We start from the raw sequence: 3,724 nt of genomic DNA, 5'->3' as shown, positions 1-3,724 counted from the left end.
GAGCAGTTTCTGCACGAGGGCCGAGCCCTCCTGGGCCCGTTCATAATTGGCCCTCTTCAAGGTTCAAGCATTGCCGTAGCACGGCCAGCGCTTCCTGGGCAGGCATGAAAGGGTTTCAACCTAGACTTGTGTTGAGTGGAGGTTTGGCCTTGATTTTCCGCTACATAGGTGTGGTTGGGTCAGGCAGTTATGACTTGGTAGGGGCCTACAAACTTAGCTTGTAGCTTAGCGTTTGCTTTCTTCGCCGCCGCCTGTTTACCAACCACACTCAATCCCCGGGCGCGAAGAGTGGTGGCTTTTCCTGGTCTGTCTGCCTACTCTTTAACTGTGCTTCCCTAAGGGCCTCATGCGCTTCTTCTAGCATCTACTGCCTCTGCAGCATGTAGTCACTGGCAGATTGCATCTCCGTAGGAGGGTGTGGCATTCTAACTGATCAGGCAGACGCAACTCCCTGCCGAACATCATGAAGTTGGCCGTTTCGCCTGTCACTGTGTGGGGAGTGCCCCGGTATGCTGGCATGAGCTAGGGCACGTGCTCATCTAATTCCTCCTGGCCTCGTTCCAACAACATGCCTCTCAGAGAATCGCCTAGGCCTTGATTGTTCCGCTCTACGATCCTATTTGCCAGGGGATGGTAGGAAGTAGTGCATGTCTTGCTCACCTTCCAGAGCTGGCAGAGCCCCTCCATCAGTTGGTTCTCAAATTGAGCACCTTTGTTTGTATGAATTTGCTCTGGAAGCCTCAGGTAGCAAAACACTCTTTCATCGAGGGCACTGGCCACTACTAGAGCCGTGTCCTCCGGAATGGCGATGGTATCCTGCCACCGGGTAAAGTGGTCCGAGAGCACTAAGGTCCACTTATTGCCCCTCAGGGTTGTGGGGTTGGGGCTTACCGATCAACGGCAACCCTCTGCTAAAGTCGGCTAGCGTCTAACCGCTGCCGGCTTCCTGCACGCTTAGTCCCTCCGTGCTTGGCAGCCTGGCACACCTCACAGCTTTGTGCTAATTTGCTGACATCGACTGTCAGTCTGGGCCAGTACCAAGTAAGCTAGAGGCGGCTTACAGTCCTCCCCACCCCAGAGTAGGTCATGACATGTGTCTGTCAGATAATTGGCTCTCTCATAGCCAAGGGGCACACGGCACACCACCGAGTTTGACCATGAAGGGCCACTCTGGCTTCCATCACGCCATCCTGCCTGATTCTCAGGGATTCCCTCCTGCTATGGAGAACCCTGAGCTCCTGGCTTCCCAACTCCAACTGTTTCGAGGGCACTTCGGTGTGGCTCTCAAGTGCTCGGTACATTATGGCTAAAACACTGTTGCCCTCGCTCTGCGGTCGAGCCAACTGGGTGGTTTGCTGAGCCAATGCCTCGGGTCTTAGGATGGTCTCGACCAACCTCGAGCTGGCCTGTATGGCCGGTCGTCTCACGTGCAATCCTGGTGACCTCTGCCCAGCTCTTATGTGGTTCCCCGTGGTGACTAGTAGTGCCTCGGGACATTAACCACTCAATGTCAGGGGATCCCAGGATGGCCTTTTCTGGTCCCGGGTTGACCTTGGTTGTTTCAGTGGAAACAGAGGGCTGCACCTGCGGACCGGCCGCTTCGCGCGCGGGCCTGGTGATCCCTGACAGAGCATGGTTTCTCCTGATCACCCTAGCCTCTTCCTGGTCTTCTTGATCCTACTCCAGCCAAGTTGGCCCCCCATCATGGTACTCTATCTGGGCACACTGTCGGCAGTCTTCGCAGTTCTGTCTGCTTAAGCCATCGGCGTTGCCATGCTTTAATCCTGCGCAGTGTTCCAGTTTGTATTTGAATTCGGCTAGCACCTCTAGCCAACCCGCCACCTGGTGAGTGGGCTCCTTCTTGCGGCAGAGTCATCGCAAGGAGGCATAGTCCGTACGAAGCTGAAACCCCTGTCTGTACAAGTACAGGTGAAAGTGTTTTACCGCCTCCGAGGAGTATTTCGCTTCGAGGAAGGTGTGGTTTGCTATAGTAAGCAATCACTCGTTCCTGGTCGCGATGCTGCTGTGACAATACAGCTCCTACGCCACACCCACCGGCATCCGTGTCCAGGATATAGGTATTCTCCGAATCCGGATAACCTAGCACGGGTGCTGTAGTGAGGCTGTGGCACATGGTGTCAAACGTTGCCTGCTCCTCGCGTGTCCATCGCCAGGGCTCTTCCTTCCCTATCGGCCTGTGGAGGGGTGTTGCAATGGTGGCAAACTTTGGGATGTATTGCATGTAGTATCCGACAGTACCCAAAAACCCTTGCAGTTTCCGGACTCCACGGGGAACTATGTGGCTTAGGTACCGTACTTGGGACTGTAGCAGTTCGCACTTTGTTGGTATGACCTTGAGTCCGGCTTGCCATAGCCGTTGAAACAATTCTTCCAGCCGATGGAGGTGGGTCTTAAAATCAGGTGCGATAACAACCACATCATCCAGGTACAGTAGTAACGTTTGCCAGTGGAGCCCATGCAACACTCTCTCCATCAATCGCTGGAAGGTGGCTGGGCCGGAAGTCAATCCGAACGGAAGGACTCTCCATTTCCTCAATCCCGAGCAAGTAATGAAGGCTGATTTTTCCTTTGCATCTTCGTCCGGCGGAACCTGCCAGTATCCGCTGACAAGATCGAGGGTACTGAAATATTGGCTTCCAGCAAAGGCATCTAAACTTTCATCTATCCTGGGAAGGGGATAGGCGTTTTGTTCTGCTACCGCAGTGAGCCTTCGGTAATCCACAAAAAACCGCCATTTCCCATCCTTCTTCTTCACTAACACAATAAGTGAGCTCCATGCTCCTCCAGCCGACTCAATCAACCCTCTGGCCAACAGGTCCTATACCTGTCTCTTGGCCTCCGCTTCCTTGTTGGGCCTAGGCAGTGAGGGGGTTAACGAATAGGTCGGGTTCCATCTTTCACGGGTATGGAGTGCTCCACGAGCGGCGTTCTACCCATATCGTTATCCCCAGTACTAAACACTGACCCATACTTGGTCAGCAGGGTAGCCAGCTACCTAGCCTTTTCTGCGTTTTGACATGAGGGTCTTGCAAATCTGTACAGTTCCAAGAGATGCTCTGGGATCCCTAGCTTGGCCACAACTCGGGTGACCGGCATGGCCTCCCTTGAGGGTAGGGGCACCAGCGATTAGAGGAGGCGCTTCCACACTAGTGTAGGTGCCTACGGTGATTCCCGATCGAATGGTCAGGGGTTGGGGGTTTGGGTTGAGACACTTAACCATCACCTTTCTATCTGCTCCGGGCTTGTTCAGGCTTGTAGTTAGAGGCGGGCCTTCAGGATACCGTTCTATTATTCTGAGTGGACAGAAATTTCGTGTAGTCAACCTACACCTGATTGCAACCTGTGTCCTAGCTGGCACTACCAAGTCCCTAATTACCTGGACTTTGTTCCGGAGAAGCTTCCCCGTTTGGCTGGTACAAGCCAACGGCTTCCAATCCATCCTCACCATGGGTCGTTCGAACCCCATCGACCATTAATGGGCCATAAAGAAAGGCATGCCAAGAATAGCGTCTTCAATAATCTGGCTGACTATGAAGACTTCTTCGGTCTTCACCTCCCAGAGCCTTACTGGGAGCCGGAATACATCGTAAAAAGGTAATCTGGTCCCATCAGCAAGCAAGTCATGGGTGTCACTCTCCTCCAATTGTTCTCTTATACCCCGGTGAAGTCGGTCGAACACCTGTTTTCCCAGCAGGTTGGTGGT

General features: G+C 53.6%; 1 protein-coding gene across 1 annotated transcript; it reads right to left on the bottom strand.

Annotated features, from left to right (window-relative positions):
- Positions 1–522: 522 nt before the first annotated feature.
- LOC137394343 (uncharacterized) lies at positions 523–3,494 on the bottom strand. Its single transcript, XM_068081058.1, has 5 exons — positions 3,398–3,494; positions 3,022–3,291; positions 1,727–2,775; positions 1,137–1,487; positions 523–816 (listed from the first exon to the last, which is right to left on the bottom strand). The coding sequence occupies exons 1-5, from the start codon at positions 3,492–3,494 to the stop codon at positions 523–525; spliced, it is 2,061 nt and encodes a 686-aa protein (XP_067937159.1).
- Between the last annotated feature and the right edge of the window lie 230 nt (positions 3,495–3,724).

This window comes from Watersipora subatra, chromosome 4 (assembly GCF_963576615.1).
Source record: "Watersipora subatra chromosome 4, tzWatSuba1.1, whole genome shotgun sequence".
In the NCBI taxonomy this organism is placed as follows: domain Eukaryota; kingdom Metazoa; phylum Bryozoa; class Gymnolaemata; order Cheilostomatida; family Watersiporidae; genus Watersipora; species Watersipora subatra.
This window is presented reverse-complemented; position numbering and strand designations above follow the sequence as displayed.